The sequence below is a fragment of the Drosophila kikkawai genome, chromosome 2R, assembly GCF_030179895.1.
Source record: "Drosophila kikkawai strain 14028-0561.14 chromosome 2R, DkikHiC1v2, whole genome shotgun sequence".
Lineage (NCBI taxonomy): Eukaryota > Metazoa > Arthropoda > Insecta > Diptera > Drosophilidae > Drosophila > Drosophila kikkawai.
The window spans coordinates 17,269,919-17,295,071 of record NC_091729.1 but is presented as its reverse complement, the minus strand read 5'-3'; the positions used below and the strand labels follow the sequence as shown (position 1 = coordinate 17,295,071).

Sequence of the window (25,153 nt, the reverse complement as noted above, 5' to 3'; positions counted from 1 at the left end):
GTAATCCATTATATTTGTATTAAATTCTTCTTGCATGGAGCATGTGCCTACCTAACAGTACATAATCGCCTAACAAAATGGAATCTGTCATCGCTTCTTAGCTTCTTTTTGCTTCTCTGGGGAACATGGCCAGGTGCTGGGAGGGCTGCCCCTTTTGGGAATTACTTTAAATCTAAAGATACCTAAATGAGATCTTTGGCATACTTGGAAGCAGTTGGTCGAACTTTATAGGTTGAACTTGGATTAGGAAAGAGAACTTAACCGTGGAAGGTACGATCTTCACCATGAAGTAACCCCCTTAGATAACTATAAACTAATCTAGTTTCCTTCAAACCTTTGTTCTAGCAAATCATTGCTGGGCAACCCTCCCGGAATTGGGAATATGCTTGATCTATATATATATATTTCTGTGTATAAAGTCGGGGGCTAGACATCAAAAAATCAGTACTGCTTGTCAATGGGTAATCACTAAGCGTAGTTTTGGTTTACTCGCCGCCGAACTTCTCCCTAAACTCCAATCTCAAGCCCGCACAACACTTATTGCAACTACTAGTAGCTAACCGGACTCTGGCCACTTGTCGGAGGAAGTGGTGAACATATATTAAGGTCTGGGGATATATATCTAGGGATATCTAGTTGTAGACGCCGCGCACCATGCCCTCGCGGTTGCGGGTGTGCCACTTGCAGGTGAGTATCCGGATGTAGGTCCTGCGGAAGGAGGCGTTGCACAGGGCATAGCACATGGGGTTGATCGTCGAGTTGATGTAGCACAGCGCGTAGAAGAAGTCCCACAGCTCCGTCGGTATGCAGTCGGAGCAGGTGGTCAGCGGCTTGATCAGCACCAGGATGTTGTACGGCGTCCACGTGATGATGAAACTGAGCAGGATGGCTGAGAGCGTCTTGGCCGCCTTTGACTCCTGCCGCTTCTCCTGCGATTTCTTCTTTTTCTTGGCTGCATTGCGGGCGTTCATGAGGGCGTGGGCCCCAGCCGCCCCGCCCACAACGCCCTTGCCCAACTGCTTGGGTATAACCTTGGCGTTGAGCAGCCTGGCATCGTGCTGGGCATGCGACATCCTTCGTCCGAGTGGCAGGCTGAACTCGGAGTCGCGCGAGGCCAATGGTCGTCGCGTGGTGGCCGGTGGCCCTGTCGCGTTGGCGTTCGGATTTCCGCCAACGGTCGATGATGGCCCATCCTCGTGTATCATCTTGATGGAGGGTGCACAGTCGCCTTGCAGGCTCAAGGATGTGGAGGCCGCTGCCGCCGACGCATTGGCCCCGTTGGCAGTGGCCGCATTGCTGGAGGCTCCGTCGGAGGGCAGCCGGATGAGTATCGTGTATACGGAATCCTGGCTCACCGACCGCGAGTTTATGCGATTGATCACGGGCAGTGTGCGTGTGTCGCGTGCCGTTGCGGCACTTCCGTTTCCGCCTCCGCCTGCACCGCCGCCGCCATTTCCATTCGCCGCTGTGCCAATGCCGTTTGCATTGTGGTTGTTGTTGTGATTGTTGTTGATGTTGCCATTGGAATTGGTGGCCATCGCACCCGGATTCACAATCGCCATTGCATTCGAATTCACATTCCCAGTGGCCGCACTCGCACTCGCATTCACATTCATTTCCTGCAGCTGCGAGATGGAGGCGAGCGGTGGGCGTGGCAGCGGCGTGGGCGAGACATCCGACAAGAGAATGCTGGGCGGTCGTACGCCGCTAACGCTGCCGCCCATCGAGTAGTTGTCCCGCATCACGTTCATCGAGGTGCATCTGCGTGGGAGAGGGGCGAGAAGGAAGCGAAAAACAGAAAGGATGTGGTTGGTATCGCATTTTAACACGCACACATATACACTTGCACAGAGCAACATAGATACATATATACATATATACAGAGTCAGAGATACAGAGATGCAGAGGCAGGCACACGCAGATACATTAGAGTGGACCACTCTGACACTGACAGGCAACGTAACGAAAGCTGACAACAAAAACAACAACGGCCCGGGGCCGAACTCAGGATGCAACTGCTCGTCTAACTGGCACACAAGGATGCACAGTGAGAAAAGGGTCCTTACAAAAATATTTACTATATCTTACATATATTTTGTAATATCCTTAGAGACTTGCAAAGGCTTCTTCTTCTATTAGTATTGTTTTTTAAGACTCTACTCCTTTTAAAAATCGTTTAGAAATATCCCATTGTTTTTTTCCAGTGCCTAAGGCACACACACACTGTTAAATGCGGTTGTGGTGACACACATCCCTGCGAAGTGCGTTTTGGAATGGAAACAAGTGGCCGGAAATCGCAACTCAAATCGATTACCCAGTCGAATGCCAGTGGCACACATAAATTGAAACAAGTCCAGCGGTCAAACAGTGTCACCCAAGCCCCAGATATATCTTTCAAATGCATTTTATTTAGGCGAAAATAGCCATATTTTCCTCATTAGCATACAAATTAGTATGCGGTTTCATTTGTAGATTCATCTGAAGCTCAATTTACGCTGATTCCTTTTAATTGTGTTTTAGCCTCAAACTGCATTTTTAGTAATTTATTCTAAAAGCCATTAATTTCAAACTACATTTGTGTTGATTATTCCTCTGAGATATATGACAAAATGTGCATATTAAAGTTTTTTTTGAAATTATTTCAGTTCATAAACTTGCCTCTTCCTTTAAGCATTTACTTTTTAATAAACTTCACTGGTTATAATAAAGCTCAATTGTCGAAAGTATTTCATAGAAAAGAGTGTTAACTTACTTTTATGGTTTCACTAACACAAAATTCATGTAAAATACTTTTTAACTAGAAATGAAAACTCTGAAAGTTTATATTTAGACAATGACCATTTTTTCACACTAAATGACTGTTTAGTTTTTCATATTTCGCTGTAAATAGCCTTTCCAAACCCTTAATGGCTGATAAACTTTTTATTTTAGTGTGCAAAAAAAAACCCTATAGAAATTTTGCACAAACCCATCATTAGCTTTTTTGCCCTGTTGATTTTTAGCTTTAAATAAGACCTTTCAACTCTGAAATGGCTTTTTAGTTACAAAATTTAAATGCAACAATGTGAATATTTCAAACAATAACTGCACTTGCCCTGCCTCAGTTGGGGCGTGAAGCCATCCCAACTGTAAACAAGACAATTTAAATGCAGAAAGGGCTTTAAGGGGCATTGAAAACAAAGCTGAAACTATCAGTTATCTAAATGCAATTTCATGAATTAATTAAAGCCAAAAGAATGAGCAAACTCTGGACTCCGCAGCACAATGCTGCCCAGCTCTTCGGACGTATGTAAGCCCCAATTAGTTTCCATCCAGGACACTCAGGACATCCAAACGGTGTGCGGGTGCTGGTGCTGGTGTGCTTGTGTTGCTGGTGCAGTGGTGCAAAGCCCTCCATCTACGTGGATTATTTGTGTGCTGGCTACTACGACTTTGATGGATTCGTGTGTGTGCGGATCGGGATGGGTGGTGGATGGTTGTGGGATTAATAGTGGGAGCGGTGGGAGTGATAAAGGACCTGCTGCAGTTTCCTGCGATGGATGGCCGTTGGCCAGTGAAGGATTTCGAGCTCTCTCACATTCCGTTTGCTGATAAACCTAAGCTTAAAAGTATTGCTGGCGGCTGTGTGTGTGCTTTTCGGTGAAAAGTGAAAGTGGAAAAGTGCTCTCTGGGTGCAATCGATGCGAATAAAACACGAATACAGGATACAGTGAGAGAGTGGGTGCGGTGTCGGCTTACTCGATATAGACGATTAAAGTTCAGAATTTTGATTGTTTTTACTACCTGGAGACGGAGCTTTGTAAAGGAGTTTCAATTGTTACTGGTGTTGCATACCCTAAATCAGACGGCTCCTCCTGTTCGTAGGCAAAGTCGTCGGAATCCTCGCGCCCGGAGTGCCACCACGCGATGCACCACTCCTTGATGCTGCCGAAGCAGGTGTATGACTTTTTGATTGTATTGGTGCTTTTGATCTGTGAGTCAAGTTAATTAATTATCAGGGAATCGTATAGCCTGCAAAACCTACGCTTGACTTTCGTGAATGCATCCCATGATAACCCGAGTCGATGACCATGTTGGTCATATAGACACTCTCCGCATCCGCCGAGCTCTCGGAGCGCGGCCGTCGCCAGGTGTCGTGGTCATTGCCGCCCATTTGCCCAAAGGCCAGCAGGCCGCCGGAAGCATGATTCACCACCGTGTTTTCGTCACTGAAAAATATAAATTAGAAAACGACTTAGCCTGGAATTATCCTAGTATTATTACCTGCTATTGGAACGCTTGCTGGAGTCCTTCTTGCCCGCCTGCAGATTGGGCAAATCCTTCTGCCGCTTCTTCGTCTCGCGCCAAATGCGCCAGTACAGGAAGCACATGATGGTCACCGGGAAGTAGAAGGCCGCCAGTGCCGTGCCAAATGTAATGTACTGATTCGTCTCAATGAACTGTATGTAGCACTCGTCCTTGGGCACTGTTCGCTTGCCTTCAATATATGGCCAGCTGTAGATCCAGGGCGGCCATAGGAGCAAACTAATACCCCAGGCAGCGCCTATCATCACAGCCGCTCGATTGGTTGTCCTCTTGGCGCGATATGTCAGCGGGCGCGTCACGCTGAAATAGCGATCGAAACTAATGATCAGCAGGTTTAGCACCGAGGCATTAGAGGCCAAATAGTCGAGGGCCAGCCACGTGTCGCAGACGATCGGTCCCAAAGGCCAATAGCCCAGAATGGTGGTCACCGCAAACAGCGGCATCGATATCGCACCGATGGCAAAGTCCGCAATGGCCAGCGAGAACAGGAAGTAGTTGCTGATCGTCTGCAGTTGCTTATCGATCTTAAAGGATATCATCACCATAACGTTGCCCGCCACTGTCACCGTGCTCAGAATCGCCGCCACGAAACCCATGACCACCATGGAGGCCAGTGAATACCGCGGTCCCTTCGTCTCAAAGCCCATGGTGCCGTTCGTTCCGTTGCCGTATCCAAACGGATCGTACATCCCGCTGGCTGCCGTCGTCGTCAGGTTCTCCAGCAGGGCTGTTAGCAGGGTGGTGCCTGTGGGTGATAGGCCCGCCGGACTGCTTGTCGTCGTCGTCGTGCTTGTCGTCGTGGTGGTGGTGGTCGTTGTGCTCGTGGTTGCGGTTTTAAACAGCGGCTCCAGTATGCTGGGCGGCCCGTGGGCGGCCAGTGCCAGACTCATCACCGGCTCCATGGCGGATACGTGATTTTATCTGCTTTGCAGCTGTAAGGATTATGATTCTCTTTCTCGCTCCCTATATCACTCTCTCTCTCTCTCTCTCTCTCTAAATCTCTTGGAAGCTCTCCCACTTGCTTGCTGTGTGTGTCGCGCTGGTCGTTTAGTTTGCTTTCATCCGCTGCTTATCCTTTTGGCTGCACCCACGCAAGGCGTTGGCCATTTCTCCTCCGGCCCTGCAAGCAATAAAAAAAATGGAGTGTCAAATATGGGAGTTAGGGGGAGGGCAAGGACAAGGGCGACTATGGAATGCTCTTAAGCAAATAAGGGTATACATGGTGGTTAGATAAACGTGGCTAATTCGAAGCTCAAGCTAATATTTAGGTTCCCTTGGACCGTGATTTATATTAGAAAAGGTAATATTTTCTGGCTTTTCCGACTTCATTTCTAAGAAACTCATATTAAAAGTATTTTTATATTATAGTGCCTTAAAGGAGATCTATTTATTTATTTTCTTATTGAAAATATAGTGTATTTTTTCCATTTCCTTAACTATTAATCTTTGATAATACTTCTTACCCCATTTCTATGTACTTTAATACCTTTGTAGCAATATTGCTCAATATCAGAAAACAAAGAACTAAACAAGCTTTCCATCACTCTTTTATAGTCAGCCTTTAAAAGTCTCATAACTAGTCGCCTTTATAGCCCCTCTCGAATATCAGTAATAAAGTAAAATAGGTGCTTACGACGAGGCCAGGAGTGGCAAAGTGGCGCCAAGGAAAATTATTAAATGTAGTTGATGGGGCAATGTACGCCGCAAAGTGTTGGTATCAGAGGAACCAAGTCAGAGTGCTCCTTCCGCGCTTAGCTAGAATCATTGTAAATAATTACCTAGATGAAGATTCCGCCGCAGATTAAAGCCGGATGCATCTCTAATTAAGATAAGTCATCGTAGACGGTTAGTACCGAAATATGCTTGTGGTGCCTAAGGACCGTGTAATCAGCTTAAGGACTCACAGCAATTGCATGTGGTTGTGGGTAAATGCAGTAATCCCGGAGCGGTGTTGTTGCACAGGGCCACGCGATTCCATTCCCAAATGGAAATGGCCAGACCAAACCCGGCGGATGGCAGCTATAAAAACAACGGACGAGAGGCAACGGCGAGATTTATGAGAAACTGTCCCCGTCACTGGCCTTTGATATATCTTTCCCTACATCTTCCCCTGGGCGGGTTTGGCGGCGAGGAATCGTGGGACAAGGAAGCGAAATAATATATTTACAATGCCAGGGGCCTGACTTGCTTTGTCCTTTCTGCAAAATGACATTTTCTGTGTGATTTGTTTTAATGGAAATGCGAATGTAAATGTGAGTCTCTGAGTGTAAATGAAAATGAAAATGAAAACGGCTTGAATGCGTTTCCTTGGCAGGCCGCCCCATTTCCATATCCATCTGCCTTTCCATTTCCAGCCACACCCACAACATTTGTTGTTCGTTTATTACTGTTGCCAACAATGGCAGTGGCAAAAACGTCACAAAAAAAAAGAAAAAAGAAAAAGAAATACCAACACAACGTGCAACAGTGTCGCAGTGGGAACTTGGCTCGAAGCTGAAAGCTACTGGCTCCGACACTTTGGCACGGAAATGTTCCAGGCGGCTTCCTCTGACACTTTTCAAAACTATTGATGTTGTCATTGGCCATATGCCTATACATATCGCCTTCATTTGGCAGCCATTGTGTGCGCGAAGACTTTGATTTGGAAAGTTCTCTGTTTAATGAAAAGCCACGTTACGCATACGCCATGGATGCCTGCCTGCCACCTGATTGATGGGCCATGATACTGGCCTGGTGAAATGAAGGGCCACAACGGACTGTACTGTCCGTGATTGATTCGCATTCAATAAGTGTAAAGTTATTGTGTGCCAGCTAGTCCATTGTCACTGGGATTTCATACAAATCGGGCCACATAAGGGTCAGGACACCAGAAAACTAAATTTCCCATCTAAGCGGATTTCATTTTTGGTTTCATTCAATTGTTGGGATTATTTTTAATTGCCCTTAAGGCTGCAATAAAAACCAAGCAAAGAGATGAGAGTTAAATTGAATAAAAGGCAATCAGAGAACAAAAATATTACGTATACATAATATTTTGCGTTGCAGTGATTTCAAGGTATTTTATTCATTGCATTGCCTACTTTTTAGGTTGTTCTAAGAGCTCTTTTAATTGAAAGCCCAAATTGTTTTTGAATTCTATTGAATTAATCAAATTTCTGGCATTCCCCTAGTGCATCCTCGTGGGATTCCACCGCATCGCAAATCGAGCAAATTAATTAACCAATTGTCGGTAAATGCATTGCATCGAAATCTCATATTTGCATACCGATATTGTAAATTCTGATGGCTTTCGGTACAAGTGTGCTATGATTGTGTAATTGACCTCATGTCGGGCTCAATCAGTGTTTCATTTCCATGGAATTTAGCTCGCTCTTGTTTTCAGGCTATTTGTGGAAAACCCACCAATCGATGCCCAATTAAATGCAGCGTTAACCAATAAATCAATCAAAATCCGTCTGTTTATCTCATTGAAAACACGCACACACGTATAAATCAATTGCAAAACAAGCTAACAAAAGGGGAGGGGCGCGTTGGGATGGGCCAAACCAATGGGGCGCCATAAATTGAGCCGACGTATCGTATTGACAAGAACAAAAACAACAACGGCTCCGGTGAATGGAGAGAGCAGAAACATTTCCAATAAATGAAAAACAAATCGCAGAAGTCAGGAGTAGCAGTCAGGCTGCCTGCCTATGTGAGCGAGTGAGTGGCGGTTATATCCTTGTAGTAAGATGTTTTTCCGAGAATGTATAGTTGCATCGTTACTTCCCGGCTACGTGATTTGAACCTACCTACGGTTGTTGTACCTTGCCCCTGTCCGTCTACCTTTGAGGCTAACTAGTTATTGAGTGTAGTCGGGTGGAGGTAACCGGATAGCTGTCTGCCGCATGTAACATTCAAATTTATCAGGCGACCGACCGACAGACCGACCGCTCCTTGGCAAATAATCGAATTGAGCTTCTTGTTGCCGTGCCTCGCTTTTTGGCTGCCATAAAAAAAGGATTTATGGATTTATTATCAAATGCGTCGGGCGAAAAACACAAGTAACCATATACGCATATACATATAGTCGTATGGTATGATGTTACACACACACCAGCACCCACAGGCTGAAAAGCGGCACCCGCACACACAACCTGCGACCCGCGCGGATTTGTTTTGCCATTTATTAGGCTATTTTTATGACACGGCCACGAGCCGGAGCCAGAGAGCCAGTGGAACGATGGAGTAAACACAGTAAGTAACCGCTAATCAAATCAGGGGCAGTAACTATATACCCAGACATATACCTATATCATGTATATTTATTTATTAAAAATGTATGCCAGGTGCGCGGAATTATGTTTTTCGCTGCTAACAGGCGACTCTTTGGCCATTTCATTAAATACACGTTTAGTGATTGCGAATCTGGCTTTTATCACAGCATTTGCTGCTAAATAAATGATTAGGCCATTTAATTAGCTGTACAATAGATAATTGTAAATTTCGCTTTATCGCAGGCTTACTGGCAATCAGGTGATACAGTTCTTACACGCTCCTAGCAACCGGCGATTAAATACCAACTGAAATATTTATTGATTGTTGGCTAATGGCGGCAGAAAGTTGCTTTCATTTGCTAATTAACTAATGCATAGGAATATAATTGCTGCTAATGAGAAATTCATGGGAATTGCAATTACTTGTGTAAGTCCTCAATAATGCATTCTATTAATTCCCCAATGCAGCTCCTGACACTTTGGCCGAACTTAAATTCTGTTTATTGCCTCTCGGCACAGGTGACGGAAACAATTATTTGACGAAGTTAATTGCTTGTTTCAGTTTACAATTTCGACAAAGTTTTAGGGGTCACAAGTATATATTATTAAATAATTCTTTCCTAGAAAATTAATTACAAATAGAAAATTACTAGGTGGCGTTTTTATGACGAAAGTCAAGAAAGAACTGGGAACTATTCGCTAGGCTATTATTCGCTTTCATTAAAAGTTTCTATGGTTTTAAAACCTTTTTCTACTCTTGGATTATGTCTCTTTTGAGTTTTGATAATCTATGTATACATAATATATTTTACTTTTTCCATCCCGCTACATGTCCATATCTCAAACAAATACTACAAATCAAGCTTTAAACACACTCTCTTCCTTTACAAGCCTTTTAATTGAACTTCTGTGCTTTTCTAGTAGCAAATAGGAGCTCAAAATTACACATATTTTCGCCCTTAGTCACTTGTCACTGTCTCTGCTCTGGGCTGCTGTGTGTATTTTTGATCAGCTCATCAACAGTCGGCTTTATTTTGCACTGGATATATTCGTTTATTCGCATTTTTGGGCCCTCGTTCTGGGTCGCCTGCTTTTATGCGGGCTCTGTCAACGCTCACTCACACGCTCAAACCCCTATTTGCACACACCCACGCACCTACACACACACACACACTCTTTGCAAAGAAAAAGAAAGGCCAACTAGCTGCATACTTTTGTGCGCCCTTCTGTGTCTTCTTTGCCTTTCCGCTCCTTTCCGTTCCTTTCCGCTGGCTTATGTTAATTTTTGCGCGAGTTTAATTGCTTGCCACATGGCTGCTGATGCCAAGCGGATGCTGTTAGATGCCTGCTGCCTGCTTTCTGCTGCTTTCGGCCCTTTCGAGCTGTCCGAGCCGAGAGCCGCCTTCGCTCTTACTTTTGCCTGGCTTGTTTGCGGAAATTGAATTGCTGGACGACGGGCCCTGGGTTTCACCTTATGCTAAGGGGCTGTCCGCTAAGCATATTGCCATGCGAAATGTGGACCGCACAGGGAGAAATTCAAGGCATCAATGGGTGCGAAGGATATCAAAGGTTCTTGGCTATTCTAGGATCTATAATTCTCAACTTTATAAATGATTTTTAATGAAAACTTGAAATATTATTAAAATAGTTACTGGAAAATAGTCCTTTCTACGGTATTTGCACCAAAGATTTTATTTTCAAAGTGAAGTAAATAACAATATTGATGAAAAAACTATACAAAATTGAATTTTAGGTTTTCAATGCTTGTGGCTAAGATAATTGTTTAAAAAAAACGAAGTTGAGAGTTAAATTATAAATAAACCATCTTTGGGGAAATCATTGTTTTGAAAAAGCCATCCCAGAACTTTTTAGGAAGTTTCCTATGGTGCAAATATCATGTACAAAAGCTAGTTTTAACATTTTAGAAAGTATGGCAAATATTTCAGGATTTTAAAGGACCTTCTGCAGCTTGTAACTAGTTTATGGTTACTGTTATTTTTTAGGGTTTTTTGCCGTGCAGGCTCCGCTGTGAGATTTTTGCGAGCTGGTGGGCGGTGGTCGGTGGTCCAGGGAGGGGGCGTTGGGACAGGGGAGGTGGCCTGAGCCGCGCCCCACCGACCTACTCACTCGCACAAAGTTTAATCAAAACGAGAGCACTGGAAACGGAGAAAGCAGCGCTGCCAACGCACGCATACACACTTACTTCGCTCTCTCTCGCTGTCGCTGTTGCCGCTCTCCGCTCTCCTTTGGCTTTTGCCCTCTTGCTCTAACCTATTGCTTATTTGTGCACGCTCAGCATCGGCTTCAGTTGTAACGGTGACATCGCTGTTGTTGTTGTTGTTTTTGGAGCTTTTGCTTTTGCCTTTGGCTTTGCTTTTGTTTTTGTTTTTGCTGATGCTGCTGCTGCTTCTTCCTCTGCTGCTGGCGCTGCTGCTCTGCTGTTGGTGTTGCTGTTTCTGTTGATTTTGGCCATTTGCCGCTCCCAAAAGTATGCTTTGTAATTTTTTGTATTGTGCGCGCACATCTTTGGCTCTGCTTTCTAGTCCTCCTCAGCTCCGCTTCGCTCCCCGCCCTGCTCCTGGTCCTGGTCCTGCTGCTGCTCCCCAGCTTCTTCGCCTCCGCGCTGAGCTGGCCTGCTCAATTCATTTCGCCTTTCGCCAATTTTATTATACACAATGCGAACTGCGACGCCGGCGTCGCTGCCGCTGCCCCGCTGCCACAGTCGGCGTCTACGCTGCGACGCTTTGCGTGCCCAAAGTTTCCACATTTAACATTGTAATCGGGTTTACTATTTTCGCCATATAGATAGATGATACACGCTAGAACTTTGCACACTTTTATTTATTAACTATTCTCTATTTTTTAATTATTCTCTCTCATTAATTATTGCTTTTAGAATTCACTTTACGGCTAGGTAATAAAAACAGTTAAGCGTTTGTGCACGCGTCTTAGCCTTCCGATTCGCTTCCCCTCTGCTTTTCTGGGATTTGTTTTTTTTTCGCGGCCAGAGAGAAGCTGTAGCGCACGTTGCTAAATCTCATCCGGGACTGAAACTGAAAATTTCAGTTAAGGTATATAACGGTATGACCGAAGAGAGACGAGCAACCAGGCAGCCGAGCCGCTTGCCGAAGAGCCGCCGAAGCTGCCGAGCCCAAAAAACGAACGGGAGAGCGAGCGCAAGATTCAGGATCCTTTTGTGCTGGAATTTGTGTTTGTTGGGCAACATGGCGAGCATCCTTTGGCGAACACCCTCACACAAAGGACATGTGCGTGCCTGTGTCAGTGTGTGGGTGGCGGAAAAGCGGAAAACTGCGCGCCTGCAGGAATGTCTCTGTGTGTGCGTTACGCTGCACAGCCGAAAATGTGCTGGCAGCGGAACTTAATGGATGAATATGAATGAAAACGCCGCAACAGTCCAACTGCAAAGGAGGTGAGGGAGCAGAGCAGCGGTTAGGGGATGTCCTGGGTGGTTAGTAACTTGAATGCACAGAAAAAAAACTAAGGGATACATTTAGAAAAAGAAAACAATCTAACAAGGAGGTGTCAGGTTGTCTATGTATATTGTTCTTATGTTTTAAAGTTTAATAGAGGCTTTAAATGGATACTACCTCAAGGATATCAAGGAATCAATAATTTATTACAATGTCCTTCTGAAGACTTATAAAACGTTAGGTATGTTGTACTTCCTTTAATTGAAATTAAAGATTTTATAATATTTAAAACCAAATATGGAGAATTTAAGTAAATTTCTTAAATTATATATACATTCTCAAGTTTCTTTAAAATTGCTTACTTGTAGATCCTTTAAAAACAATATAAAATACTGTCACCGTTCAGTAGGGAATAGATTTTACTCTGCGATAAAAAAAATACCCCCTTTTTCCGCGTGCAAATTCCAGGTGGCAAAGGCAAGTTCGCCACGAGGCCCACGGGCATTGCTCAAGCATGCTTGCCGTGCCATCTTTTGTAGCTTACGACTGCTCTGCGCGCTCTTCATCAGCAGCAAGAGCCGCAGCAACATCTACACCGGCAATGGCAACAGCAACATCTGCAGGCGGCAACACTAACAGCGGCAACATCAAGAGCCTGTGTCCGCGCTGGCTTTTCAATGGGACTCTGGGCGAATAAGTGTAGGGCGTTAGTGTGAGTGCCGCTGCGAGGGTGTTCGTGTGAAGTGGAAACGCTGGAAAAGCGCATTCTCACATTTCAATTAAATAATACCAGCAGCATAGCATAGTTCACAATTGCCAGTTCAATGGGCGTACTGGGCCAGGACCCAGGTCCTCTCGCTGGGGAATTTAGAAAGGAAAGAAAAAGAATGCCACAAAGAAATGTAAGCCACAAAAGGGGGCACTTAAATAAATGTTGAGTTTTTAACTGTTGGATTTTTATTATTCCCCCAAAAAATATATAACAGAGAGAACTGATTGCCAGGAGTGCCACAGAAATCTCAAGTGGTTAACAATTGCTAGTAGAAATATACATATTTTATAGGGACATATAAAGGGTTTCAAAGATTCTGGATCAATTACCATATATTTTACACATTATATAATAAAAAAGCTATTAAAACTTGTTTATATATAAAATAATATACCTACATATATGACTTTATGATGTTTATAGCTTACTTTATTCAACTCAAAATCTATACTCCTTTTCTTTCCGCTTGTTAACCCGTCCAAAGGGTCACCTTATGCAATTCCATATCCTTTTTTCGCAATATAACTTATCCCCAAAGTACCCCAAAGTATATTTTACCAAGAGCACACCTCATTTATTTCTTTAATTTCCTTAATTTGTTCTAAAACAATGCATAAAAATGATTACCAAGCCCGAAAATGTAATTACCTTACAGTACTCCGACTTCGAACCCTTTGCCAATTACAAACTGGTCCCTCAAGTGCCTTGGCTTTATTAATAGCAACTCATGTTGCGTTTAAACTGGACAACAATGGATCTAACGCGCCTGACATGGCACTGGCACTGGCAATGGCACTGACCCCCCACACAACCACACCCAACGTAACACACATCCCCCCGGCTGGGCGGGTGGCCCACATCACCCATCCAAATCCTGGCAACCGACAGGCCCGCACATCCCCTTGGGCATGGCATGTGTTAAGGTCTGCGGATACTTTCTATATGCTCGTCATACCATACACCATATATGATATAAAAATACATAAATGGACAATGCAAAAGGAAAGATGAGTAAGAGCTCTGTGCCGCTGGGAGGATGAGAGAGGCAGCGGAGGTTGGCCGGCATGGATTAGGGCGAGAATTGATTGCGAGTGGACTTGGGGAGTGGGTGTGGCTTTCCTAAGTTCCAAGAACTGGCGCTGCTGCAGTAAATGGCCAGAAATATCGAGTGCTGCTTGTTCTCCAGGCCAATGCATCCATCCATATGCTGGAATTTTGTACTGACACTGTCGAGGAAGCCGGAAAATTCTTCAAACTGCCTTCCCGCATCACCCATACGCACCGTTGACCATGTAATTGAAAGGCACAGCATGCCGCTGAACGAGAGGAGATGCCAAGCACAGTGGACAGATATTTTTGAGATGCCTTTGAGAGTTCAGAAATTTGCTCGTTTAGATTTTTGGTTGTGGCATGTTTTCGCCCGACATTCGAGCACAATTTCACTTTAACTATGCGGAGCAGAGTCGAGTTGAGTTACTGCAGTGAAGTTACTGGAAGTTTTGTCGGCAAACTTTTCCGTTTAATCTTGCTAAATTAAATTTATTTGTGCAGCAGATGAACGTATGCCTAAGAAATTTCTAAAATATAATCGCCAGGCCAGAGGCAAAGCCTTGAGTAATTCCCAACAAAACACCAATTCTTGTTGTCATTTTTCTATTGTTTTTTAATATTTTTTTTGTTGAATATTATTTTTGTTTAAATTAATATACATATATAGTATATATTTATATAAAATATATAAGCATAAACGTTTACAAATATAAATATCTTTTATCGTTACCCGACGGCCTCTCATTATCCATATCTCCATATCTTCTACGTCTTCTCACACAATTTGCTTTATGGAATCCCAAACATCTCACATATATTTCTCCAACTTTTGCTAAACTTTCCCGTGAATGCTGCTCTGTCTCTAAGCGTCTGCGTGTCTGTCTGTGTGTGTGTGTTGCATAGTTAAGATACTTTTATAGATATATTTACAATAGCGATAAGGTCAACAAAAAAACTATTTGTTTGGTGTACGTATATATGTGTGTCCAGTTGTTTTACGGGAGTGTGTGTTGTGTTGTGTTAAACATAGATAAATATTAAGTAGATTTAATTCTGCTCGTGCACATATAACACATTTAATACCTAGCTATATACATGGCTGCATGTATAATCGTAGATATGGTGACATTTCAACGCAGATCGATAGACATGTACAAGAGTAATAATAATAATAATAATAATAGAACAATAGGCTAACATACACACTGCATGATAATAAAATTAAACTTATGCATTAGGCTTTTACGACACAAAAAAACTTAAGCTTGACCCGACGCGCTCACATACATATACATGTCCATCTAAAATATATACCCTCCTCTATATATATATATGTATATATATATATATATATATGTATAATAGGCAAAGGCAGGGGCGCTCATTCGCCGGCGGAAGCCTTAATGGATGGCTGACAATTGTTTTGTTTCATATTCTGTTCAAAGCTGTCGTAGCTGCTGCCGTTGCAGTTTCCTTTGTTTGCCTCTTCGACAGCAGGAGGCAGGCACCCTCGCTCACCCCTCGGAATAGGAGCTGAGGCTGCTGCGCGTCGAGCCCGTAAAGTGATCCCGCTGCAGCGTATCCGAGGGCATGGAGACAATCAAAGCGCCGCCATACAGGGTTTCCATCTCGTCGAGCTGCTGGGCGAATGTCTCCTCCAGGCGCTAATTCAGAGAATGATTAACATTAGTAGGTAGAGGTTAAACCAAAGGTTTTTTACATAGAAACAACATTCAATCTGACAATATCAAGTTAGAGAGATGGGATATAGAGCTGTATATAGCGCATGCATTAGTAAGGACATTTAGAGAGCTGGAGAGTAACTATAATACACAGTACATTTCCCTTTTGGCAGGGAAACACACTGGGGATAGATCAAAGGACTAACCTCTTGTTGCAGCCGCTGCTGTAGTTGCTTTACACATTACGAGAAGAGGAGGAGGAGAGCCGGCAAGAAAAGTTTTTGGATACAGATTTTTGTTGGTTTTGGTTTTTTTTTTTTTTGTTTTTTCAATAGCAGCGCGTTGTAGTGTGTGTGTGTTTATATGTAAGAGTGGGTGTGTGTACAGTGAAGCATCATGAAAATTGCGATATGATTATAAGTATATATATTTATGTTCGTATTTAAGTATGTTTAGAGTAAGATATGGCTACACAAATGCTTGGCATGTGGCTAAGAATGGAATGTTCTTGATTATATTCTTTATTATTCTCTTTTTTTCTCGTTTCATTTGGTTACTAAGTACTTTGATAATACTGCTAAAATGGAATGCATTTGGAGGCGGAGGGCTGGTCCAAGTCAAGGGAATACTTTAATTTAATTAAAATTAGGCAAACACAAGTACTAAATCCACTTTCGTTCAATATATAGTAAGACTTGCGATTCCAACGGACAAAAATAATCAACTTTGGCAAGACAGAGTGTGTGTGTATGCATGGCAATTTCCGATGCAGAGCAGTAAAAGGTGAGAAAGCTGTACAAATTGGGTTAGCAAGATGATATGTGGGACTCTACGGTAGTTAGCCAGCACCAAGCGAGGAATGAAAGCGGTTTCTTGATTCAGTGTCAGTAGGTGTGAGTATAGGCGTTTGATTGCTGGTTGGGTTAGTGGTTAGTAGCTGCGGTGCATGCAGGAGACTGGCTGGCAAGTGCTGATCATTATGATCCGTGATTGTCCCTCCTAGATGGCCGACGAGTCCTCCTCGCAGCTGTGCTGTCGCTGGTTCACCCTCGGCAGCCTGTACTTGGCCGCGTACAGATCGTAGTAGAAATCATCGGAAGACGAGGCCGCCGAATCCGCCGACACCACGCTTCCATTGAGCCGGCTGTGTCCCGGCTTTACGGAGGATCTTAGCTGCGGTTGCACCTCATCCAGCAAGGCGGCTGCTTTGCGTCCCGAGTCGAAGATCAGGTCCGCATCGCTGGTAAACCGAGTGGTCAGCTCGTTAATGTTGTACATCGACTGGGCACTGCTCAGCGAGGATCGTCCGCTACTCCGGCTGGCCACCGAGGGTCGCTTAATCGCAAACGAGGTGGAGTGCAGCAGGCGCTGAGTGTGCGCGGTCAGCACTGGTCCTTCGCGGATACGCAGCTCTACGCTGGCCTCCGTCGCTGCCTTGGCATCCAGGCAGCTGAATCGATTGCTCACCAGACCCAGATCATCTGGGGTCCTCGGTGATGTACTGCTGGCCCGAAAAGTGCTCATTGCTGGCTTGGAGCTAGCATCCTCGGCGCTGTTTATGGGCGGAGTAGTAGTCACTACCTTGACAAGCTCGTTGGCCGGCAGTTGGGTGATCAGACGCAACTGGTTCTGGGCCGGAAGTGTCGTCACACTGGCACGCTTCATCTGCTCGGCCAGCAGCTGCTCCTCGTCCTCCTCCAGCACATAATCACTGATCATCTGCGATCGCTGCTGCTTGTGCAGGATGGGCGTACTGGGCACACTGCGACTGAGATCCGGAGCGGAGCCACGGAAATTGGATAGTCTGCTGCCGGAGCCGCTGCCACCCATCATCAGAAGCGAGGAACGGGAGCGGGGCATGTGCTGCGGATCGATGAAGGTGTTGCGGGGCAGCAGGCGGGAGGAGCGGTCGCTGTAGATGCCGCGCAGCCGCACCGGAAGCTCCACCTCCTGGTCCTCGAACTCCTCCCGATTGGCCACCAGGCCATAGCGCTTCTCGTGCTGATCGATGGCCGTCGCGATCAATTGGTTCAGCCGCTACGCTCGTTACGAGGGGGTTGTTGTTAACACACATGCATGACCAAGTCCGTTGATTGGTTTTTTTGTATTTTTTGGTTAGTAGTTGGGAAGCACAGCGGTAAGCATTTGGTTTTTGTTTTGTTTAATTATTTATCAGTTATCAATTATCGGTTTTTCGTATTTTTTTTTTTTTTGTTTAGTTTTGTAGGTAGTAGTAGGTACAGTAGGCCACCAAAGTGAATGCATTTGCGTGGGTGTAAAGAGAGAGAAAAAGTTGAAAAAATAATTGGATTTAGTTGAGCCTTGGTTCCACCACCCAGCTGTAGCAGCTTAGAGATGAGCGTCAGTCTTTGTCTTAGTTCTCCCTCGTATCAGCAAGTACCCGTAATTCAAAATAGATTACACTTGACTGGACAATGATTCACTGTCTCTACTTCACACAAATTAATGAGTCAGTCCATCTATTGATCGTATGACAACAGCTCACAATGTGAGCAAAAGCAATTAAAATACAAAGTTAAAGTAAATTTTTTGAGATATTGCTCATCTGTAAGCCACACACAACCTTGGGGGAACGGGAAGGGTTTCGTTTTTAGGGGGGAGAGGCTAGCACATGACACCATAGTTCACCGTAAACCAATCAATATACAATATACAATATATATCATTACCAACTTGTATCAACCGAGTTGATCTACTTTGTACATTAAGGAGGTATAAAAAAAAAAACACAAAACACCAACGAAATAAGGCGAATCTCAAGGGGTTCCTGCTGCTCATACACACCTGTTTGCGGGGCACCAACTGTTCGCGCCACTCGCGCAGCTCGGCCTTGAGTCGCTCATCAATCTCGGCCAGCTTGGCATGTTCGTGCTCCACCAGAGCCTTGCGCTTCTCGTTCTGGAGTTGCTCCAGTTCCCTGTAAATGAAATTTATTGAATTTCTTCACCCTTCAAGAGGTTATCCCACTCACCTTATGGCGCTCTCGCGGGTGGCGCGCAGCTCCTCCAATTGCTTTTGATGCTTGACCTCGAAGCGGCGCTCCTCCTGCATGTAGCGCTTCTTCTCCTGCTCCTGGAACTGCATTTGAAATCGGAATAAGTTTCAATCTACATTTGTTTGCTTAATTTTTTCACCTTCTTCAAGCGATCACGTTCAATCTCGGGGTCCAGGTTAGTGGATATGCGCAAGGATTCGCGGAACATGAGGTCGCGTGCCTTGCGCTCCGCCCGGATACGCTTGGGCAGGGCCCGCTTCTCAAGCGTCTGCTTCTTCACCAGATCCTCCTCCTTGCGCTGTAACATGCGCTTCACCTGGTCCAGCTCCTTCTCGTGCCGGATAATCATCTGGTGGCGCTGCATGAAGCAGAGCTCCTTAACATGCCGCTTGGACAGCTGGTGGCGTTCGTGCAGCTGTTTCTCCTCCAGCTCCCAGAGCAGGGCCTCGCGCGTTCGCATGGCATTCTGCTTTTGCTGCAGGAAGTTGCGATTGATGGTGGCCAGATGGTCGCGATGCTTCTCGCTGAGTCTCCTCAGCAGGAGCTCATGCCGCTCCTTCAGCGAGTCCAGAAAGGCGCGCTCCTTCTCCTCGTGATCCAGCTCCATGGCCGAGCGGCGCTGCTTGAACTCATCCTTGCGCTTGTCCTTGGGGAACAGGTCGACCTCCTGCTTCAACAGCCGAATTTCCTGCTTGAGGTTCTCGCGGAAGATCTTCAGCTCCTGCTCCTGCTCGGAGCGGATGCGCTTGGACGAAGAGCGTAGCTCGTTCTCCTGCGTCTGCTCAGTCTTCTCCACCAGCTGCTTGTGCTGGCGCGCCAGCATGTCCATGTCCGCCTCGTATGTCTTCTCCAGCGACGTGCGCTCCTGCTCGAAGCGGCGATCCTGCTGCTCCTTGGCCTGCTGCTCCTTCGTGTGTAGCTCCGTCTGCTGCTTCTTCTCCTGCTTCTGCAGCATCTTCAGTTCACGCAGCTCCTGCTTACGGAAGTCGTGGTCATCGTAGATCCGTCCATTCTCCTCGTCGCCGTAGATCACCCGGCTCGTGGTGGTGGTCATCTGTACGCCATCGATCTCGAACTTGCGCGTGCGCTTGCGAGTCTTCTTCCGCAGATTGCGCAGCTCAATCTCTTCCTTCGTAAGCCCTTGCGCGTTAACCGACTTAACCACGGGCGGAACTCTCGCCTTGGGCCGGATCACCACTTCTTCCTCCTCATCGATGGTCATGTGATTGTGGTTATTCGTTACCGAAGGCGGCGGCGGAGGCATGAGCACGGCAGCTGGTGGCTGCTGCTGCTGTTGCTGCTGCTTGTTGTTGTGATCCACCTCGTGACGGCTGTCCTGACTAGTGTTGGTGCCAATGCTGTCCACGTCGGAGCCAACGCTGCCGCTCACTTGCACCTCAATGCCCCGACGTCCGCGCATCGACCCATTCTCGCTCAGCGAGCTGTCCGGCGAACGCTTCTCCTGCTTGAACCGGTTCACGATAATATTAACGTCCTCGGGCACAATGCCAAGTCCGTTTGGCTGTCGTTTTCCCAGCTCGTTGCTGCTGTCCTTCACCTTGATCTCCTCATCGCCGACGGTTACCACGGACACATGACTGGTGTCCATCAGATGATCGCTGTGATCGTGGCTGTGACTGCCAGAGGCCGTGTTATAGGCAGAATCATCATCCGCGTATGAGGGGCTTACAATGAGCACCTCACTTTCGTCCAGCTTGCGGGCGTGGACAGTGGATGACGTTTGCGGCTGGGGCGGTGGAACGGGAACCACTCCTGCCGGGTCATTGACGGCCAATATCATGGAAGATTGCTTGTGGGGCGGCGTGCTGGCATCGCCCAAACTGTCGTCCAACGAGGGGAAGTCATCATCCGTCGAGGACTCGTGCAAGTGCGTGCTCTTGTTCAGATCGTTGGACACAATGATCACCTCGCTCTGCAGCTGTGGCTGTGGCGGCACCACTGAGTTGTCGATAATCACCGGTGGATGAGTGCTGGTGACCACAGTGATCTGACTCACGGACTCCAGGCTGTTTGGCAACACCACATGCTGTGGCTGCAACTGATGCTGCTGATGCTGTGGTGTCGGCGCATCGCTGTTGATCGTAATCAAGGATGTACTCGAGCTCAGGACTGCGTTGGAAATGCTGCCTGAGGAGCTGGACGAGGCCACCGATTGCACGGAGACAATGGACGAGGCGGTGGGCGAGGGCGGCTGCGGTTTCTGCTCCGCCGCCTCTTGGCCAATGGCCACCTCAATGGCTGTGGTGGCGGGTTCGGGTGAGGCCAATTTCTGGGCCGGTTGCTTTGAATTTGTAATGCCCAAGGGTGACGGTGGTGGCGGCGCCTTACCCTTTTCCTTTTTGACAAAGTGCTTAACATATAAAGGATTATTATTATTCTTGATTTGGTAAAATGAAAAGCAAAAGAGTGAAAAATACCTTCTTGTCGGACTCGGTTTTTTCAGCTGCTTCCGTGACAGGTGCCACAGCAGCTGCTGCTGCTGCTGCTGGCGGAGTTGGTGGCTGCTGGACTTGTGGTGGAGGCGTTTGCTGGGGCGAAGGCGGCGCTGGAGCAGGCACTTTGGTATGCTGCTGCGGCTGCTGTACTGCCGCTTCAGCATTGTCATCCTTTGTGTGGTTTGGTCTGTCCGGAGTGGTGGCTTTAGTGGTTGCTGCTGCAGTGGCCGCTGCTGCGATTGGTAAACTGCTACTTGGTTGGGACTGCTCTTTGGCATCCCGCAAAATGGATGTAGGTGTACCTGGAACTGTTGATCCACAAAAATAGCAAAGTTTAGTGCCTGAAAATATAGATTTAATAGCGGAATAGACTTACGTTTGTCAATGTCTTGGCTCTGCAGCGAAGCAGAGTCATCGTCCAGGTCGAGCTGGAGCGCCGAGTTGCGGGGTTCCTGTGTGAGTGAAGAAGCGGGAAATCCCCGATTAGTAACAAAATCATTTCAAGTGCTTCCTAATACAGCTGTTCAGCTAGCTTTGCTACTTGGATCTAACTACTTCAGCAGAGTCTTGGAAGTTCTTCGGATGCCCGAGAAAAGTGACAAGTAATTGCTATTCTTTAAACATCGAAGCGTGATTGTTGAACATTATTTGCAAATTCCATCTGTTATTATTGCCCCACAAACTATATCTGGGTCCTGATCTAAGAGACATTGATAGCGCAAAAGACACACAGTTGTCAGCCTAACACACAGGGTATGTGTAAAAGTGTGCTTGCTATAATTACCACAAGAAACTGATAGCAGCGGAAAGGCTTTACATACACAACATATATATACACAATACTAAGAGGAATGCCTCGTCGTGATAAGCAGCATTTGGCAATGCTGATAAAAATAAGTAAACTAATTGTGGAGGGCCTGCTATCGGAGTGCCGGGGATGCAGTGCCGGACGGGTTGGTTGGAGCGGGGTAGTGCCTGGTGGCAGGAACGGACGGAGCGGGCTAGACGGGTTGCTGTAGAACGACTTACCAACCCTCTGATAGAGAGAACGCCGCTTCACTTGGCGCTTAAGCTTCTATATCAATTATTTTCCAAGTAACCACATACGAAAATGATAAGCACAAACATTGCGACACAACACAAAATAAGAAACAATATAGAACCAAATATAACGCAAGGCGGAGAATAAACCAAGATAAAAGTATAAGAATAATTTATCGCACGGTGCCAGATTTTGATTTTTTTTTTTTTGGTTGGGTTGAGAGGCGGCAGCGTGTAAGAGAGAAGAGAGAGCAGTTGGAGAGGTGAGAGAACGTTGAGATTATCATCACATCTAGCGATTGGACTACTTGGGTGCAGTGTAGGGCACAGAGATTGAAGTTGGCAATGGAAACACACACTCACCTCGGCCTCATCGTCCACCACTTCCTCCACGACCTCGGCTTTGTACTCGAGCAGCAGGTCCCTGATGGGCTTTGCATCTAAATCCCTGCTGATGAAGCTGTGCTGCAGCAGCACATCCGTTGTGGGCCTCATTTGCGGATCCTGTTGATACGAAAATAAACATTTTAGTGTGGCAAAGTGAAAGTAAAATAGCCAACTTTTTACTTTGACTAAAGACTTCTTGAGGAAATCATTGAACTCCTTGCTCCACCTGGTCGGCTGCTCCAGCTTGGGCGGCTCGCTCTTCTGAATCTTGAGGAGCACGCGCATGGGCGACATCTCGCTGTTGGGCGGCTCCATCTGGGCCAGCTCGATGAGCGTGATGCCCAATGACCAGACGTCCACTTTGTGATCGTACGGATTGTCCCGGAACGTTTCGCAGAGCACCAGCTCCGGCGCCATCCAGTAGGGAGTGCCAATGAAGGTGTCGTGCTTCTGCATTGTGTGCTTATTCTTGGCCGAGACACCAAAGTCGGCTAAATGGAAGGAAATCCTCTATGAAGCATAATTCGAATTGGAGAAAAGAAAAACTTACCCAGCTTGACGCCGCCCTCCATGGTAAGCAGGACATTGCCGGCCTTTAAATCGCGATGGATGACCTTGTTCCGGTGCAGAAAGGTGAGACCCTCGGTCATGTGCTTGCAGACGTAGGCAATTTGCGGCTCAGTCAGTGGCTTCTCCAGCTCCACCATGATGCTGTCCAGGGCCCCACCATCGCAGTACTCGATGAGCATCTGGTGGGAATCACAGGAAGGTTACTCTGCTGCCTAACTGAGAACCAATTGACAATTACTCACCCAGAGCTTATCATCGATGGAGAAGGCCTCGTACAGCTCCACCACGTTGGGGTGCTTGATCTCGGAGAGAATATCGATTTCGACCATGTGATCGCTAAGATTCTCCTCATCCTCCAGCTGGCACATCTTGGCGGCGGCGAAGCGCTTCTGCTCTCTGTGCTGGGCCTTGTACACCTTGCCGAAGGCTCCGTCGCCCAGCTCGCCGACCATTTCCCAGACCTCCGCCGGATCGGTGTCCATCTTGATGTTATTGAACAGCCGCTTCTTTTTGGCCTCACCCCCGCCGAGGTGGAAGACCTTCTTTAGGTTGGTGATGAACGACATGGCGGTGGTGTGTGGTGTCTCTTTCTGTAGATTTCCCCTGCTGCTGTTTGCTCAGTCTGGCTTCTACATAGCTGAGCTCCTGGGCGAGAGTCCAACCAGGAAAACTAGATTTGGTGAAAGCTGCGGGGCGACGACACATTGGACATTGGCGAGTGGTTATTGATTGGTTTTTGCACCAGCACCAGCAGCGGTAGAAGTAGAGTTGGCAGGGTTTCAAGTCCGGGGGAGCAGTAAGCCCCGTAAGCGTAACGTAACGAAACTATTCCGTAGCCCAGTTTAAACTACACTCACCTATTAGCCGTTGCTTTTGACACTCTCTCCTCCTCGCCTTTCAGAGCGTTCCGCATTCAGTGTTTAGTGTTTAGTGCGCTCTTCCAGCGAAAATGGGCCAACGAGCGGGGATTGTGGGCTTGGTTGGGATTCCGCCGTTGTCGTCGTCGTCTTCGCAGTCTTTAACGCTTCTGTATGTTTTATAATTTAATTAGCAGCTCGCGAGCTCTAATATTTGTAGAAAAAACACGTACGAATGGGAGGAAAATGATTACAAACGAGAAAAAGTCAAAGACGTAGACAAAAGAGCGTAGCTCTGCCCGCGTCCATGTATGAGTGCGCGCGTGTGTGTGTCGTCGTTCTCTAAGTATTTGTGAGCTGGTCTCTGGGCTTTTACAGTCCCCCCTCTCCCTTCACAAATGAACGAACTATCCCCACTGTATTTTTTGGCCGAAATCTCAGCGAAACTTGGAAGCCTTCGAGAGGCCAGTTTGCAAATAAATTTAGCGGCCACACGGCGCCTTGAATCGCACAATGCAGGCCCGGAATTTGTAAACAACACGCGCACGAATCCGAGTTTAAAGTGGACGCAGCAGCACAGGCACAGCGCTCACTGCGGAGCGACTCATTGATGATTACGAGCGGCAGTGGCGGCGACGGCGATGGGCGTGAAACTGTAGACGCACGCAGCCAGGGAATTACCTCATCCGCACCTCATTCACCAGTTGTCTCCTGATATCAGGTGCTGCGCCTAACGATCGCAGTTGTTGTTTTGGCCTTTTTGCCTGCCGCCCGCACCCTTTCGCCAGCGATAAAAACGTATTTTCCCCGAACGGCCGAACGCGCAGCTAAGCAATTTGTAATTTCTCTCGCGCCCGGTGCTGCCAACCCGCCGCTATCGCGCTCAAAAATGGCGTTTGGGTCATCTGGCAGCCCTGTGTGCGAGGAGAGCGGCACGATGGGTTGCCTTCGCCAAGGGCAAAAACAGAAACAACACACACTAGCACACACTCGAACACGCACGCAGGCGGAAAAGATGATTAATTCCGCAGTGAGCGGCTATTTACATTTATAATAGGCCGTTGTGCTACAGTTGCAGCCTCACTGTTTGTTGATTTTCCCACTTTCCAACTGTTTGCACGGCGTTTTCTTCATGATTTTTCCACTGGAGATTTGCGCACCGGTGTGACCGCGACTCGACCGTTAAAAAATACCAATTGGCTGCGCCACAAATATACCACGAAGAACAAGGGTTGCGTGTTTGTTCGTGTCACGAAAATAACGAAAATCAAATTTATTTTTGATCTTATTTTTAAATTTTACTGTAATAAATGCAGCCGGAATTAATAAT

At 46.5% G+C, this 25,153-nt stretch overlaps 2 protein-coding genes across 8 annotated transcripts; both read right to left on the bottom strand.

Annotated features, from left to right (window-relative positions):
- Nucleotides 1–366: 366 nt before the first annotated feature.
- mAChR-A (muscarinic Acetylcholine Receptor, A-type) lies at nt 367–11,601 on the bottom strand. Of its 2 annotated transcripts, none has more exons than XM_017161369.3 (5): nt 10,765–11,601; nt 4,264–5,425; nt 4,025–4,208; nt 3,784–3,971; nt 367–1,761 (listed from the first exon to the last, which is right to left on the bottom strand). In XM_017161369.3, the coding sequence occupies exons 2-5, from the start codon at nt 5,205–5,207 to the stop codon at nt 633–635; spliced, it is 2,445 nt and encodes an 814-aa protein (XP_017016858.1). In that variant the 5' UTR covers nt 5,208–5,425; nt 10,765–11,601; the 3' UTR covers nt 367–632. The 2 variants fall into 2 exon arrangements, with proteins under 2 accessions (XP_017016858.1, XP_017016859.1); XM_017161370.3 differs by having other exon boundaries at nt 3,835–3,971.
- Nucleotides 11,602–14,856: 3,255 nt separating this feature from the next.
- On the bottom strand, nt 14,857–25,030 carry Slik (Sterile20-like kinase). Of its 6 annotated transcripts, XM_017161470.3 has the most exons (14): nt 24,870–25,030; nt 23,824–24,030; nt 23,209–23,652; nt 22,947–23,145; nt 22,577–22,887; nt 22,373–22,513; nt 21,345–21,420; nt 20,951–21,276; nt 18,652–20,883; nt 18,489–18,595; nt 18,302–18,434; nt 16,544–17,533; nt 15,649–15,729; nt 14,857–15,478 (listed from the first exon to the last, which is right to left on the bottom strand). In XM_017161470.3, exons 3-14 carry the CDS (start codon nt 23,530–23,532, stop codon nt 15,329–15,331), a joined length of 5,070 nt encoding a protein of 1,689 aa, XP_017016959.1. In that variant the 5' UTR covers nt 23,533–23,652; nt 23,824–24,030; nt 24,870–25,030; the 3' UTR covers nt 14,857–15,328. The 6 variants fall into 6 exon arrangements, with proteins under 6 accessions (XP_017016959.1, XP_017016958.1, XP_070140922.1 ...); XM_017161469.3 differs by lacking the exons at nt 15,649–15,729; nt 16,544–17,533 and having other exon boundaries at nt 24,870–25,029; XM_070284821.1 differs by lacking the exon at nt 14,857–15,478 and having other exon boundaries at nt 15,722–17,533; nt 24,870–25,029.
- Nucleotides 25,031–25,153: the final 123 nt, after the last annotated feature.